Source organism: Sphaeroforma arctica, assembly GCF_001186125.1.
Source record: "Sphaeroforma arctica JP610 unplaced genomic scaffold supercont1.6941, whole genome shotgun sequence".
In the NCBI taxonomy this organism is placed as follows: domain Eukaryota; class Ichthyosporea; order Ichthyophonida; genus Sphaeroforma; species Sphaeroforma arctica.
This window is the reverse complement of record NW_014033617.1, coordinates 1-1537: the sequence shown is the minus strand read 5'-3', so window position 1 is coordinate 1537 and position 1537 is coordinate 1. Positions and strand designations below refer to the sequence as shown.

General features: G+C 42.2%; 1 protein-coding gene across 1 annotated transcript; it reads right to left on the bottom strand.

The window, feature by feature from the left end:
• Positions 1-882: 882 nt before the first annotated feature.
• On the bottom strand, positions 883-1028 carry SARC_15895 (hypothetical protein; the record flags this gene model as incomplete). The annotated part of the gene is made up of 1 exon (XM_014289992.1): positions 883-1028. A coding segment is annotated over one exon (146 nt), but the record flags the coding sequence as incomplete, so codon positions are not given.
• Positions 1029-1537: the final 509 nt, after the last annotated feature.

The window sequence follows — 1537 nt, the reverse complement described above, 5'->3', positions numbered from 1 at the left end:
GAAGCACCACTATTCTAAGTTGATATTTTGCGACATAGAGTCATGTAGCATACCAGTCTATTTTGTTGTGCATGTTTGTACCGTAGTGGCCTCTCTTCAGCTTTCACAGTCCATAAGAATTGTACTGTGTATTAATTGTTCAGAGGGCCACGTCATTAGCCTTGACATCCCTTTCGTGCTGTAATAAGAATATCCTTTGTCGTGGCATACAGACTCAGGTGACGGGAGGTTCCCAACTAAGCATGCACAGACCAGAACGACCTCTGAAATCGTATGTACGTTGATTGCGCCACTCGGCGGTGCCTAGGCTCTCCAAATACAAACTTTCATCACAACGGCGACTATCTATAGCGTCTATAACCCAATACTCTAAATCTCACTGAGCGGAGACCCAGCACCTTCGCACTTGTACAATCATGAGCGTTGAATCTCATTCTATTTTTAGTTTATTTCATTCGGTAGTTATCTCATTAAGGCTCGTGACTCTGTCGGCCGCGTTGCCAACGACTTATGAATTCGGTGGGGCGATGAGATACCGCACAAGTGGCAAACTGGACTGTACTACTGTTAATGCTACAGCCGCATCCAGGTGCGCATTATTGACCCATTAGGTTATCTGGCAGTATGTTAACCTTCCGAATAATCAGGTAGTATGTAAACCTTCTACGACAACTGGTAGTATATGAACCTTCTGTCATCTGGTAGTCTATTAACCTTCCAAGTGATCAGTTAGAATATAAACCTAAGTCATCTGGTGGTATACTAACCTTCCATGTCATCTGGTAGTATATTTACCCTCTAACTCTTCTGGTAGTGTATCAACCTTCCATGTCAACTGGTAGTATATCTACCCTCTAACTCATCTGGCAGTATATAAACCTTCTAACTCATCTTGTAGTATACTTTGGTCATACCCTTCTTTGTCTTGACGCTGTAGGCCTCTACACCACCGATCTCCGCTGACGACTTCACATGCGTACCCCCACAGGGGCATTCCGTACCAGCAACCGTTACGTACCGCACAGCATCTGTTGGAGAGATATCGTATTGAGATTCGTAGGAGTTATAGTATTGTGGCTTGGGCCGTATTCTTAGTACATTGAGCACCGAGACTAGAGGTCAATGACATACGACTCATTGGTGTCTACATACTACCGGTGTCCGTAGAGTTGCGTCAATGTAACAACCTACGTATTCGTTCAGACACGCTGCTAGAGAAGTATGTGCGTGGCTCTAGAGCTATAGGCTTTGCAGGTGCAGACAAAGCAGTACCATTTACACAAAAACAAACGCATTCAGCTAACAACTACACAGCCCTGACATTTATATTAACGCACGGTCACGGCTTCATCAGCGATGCAACTACTTGGCCCTAATACAACGCATAACCATAGTTTACAAAAACAACGTAATGAATGAATACATGTATATGTATATGTATATGTATGCGTACATGTATATGTATATGTATATATACATACATATATACACACACACATATATATATATATATATGTATATATAAGTGTATATATAT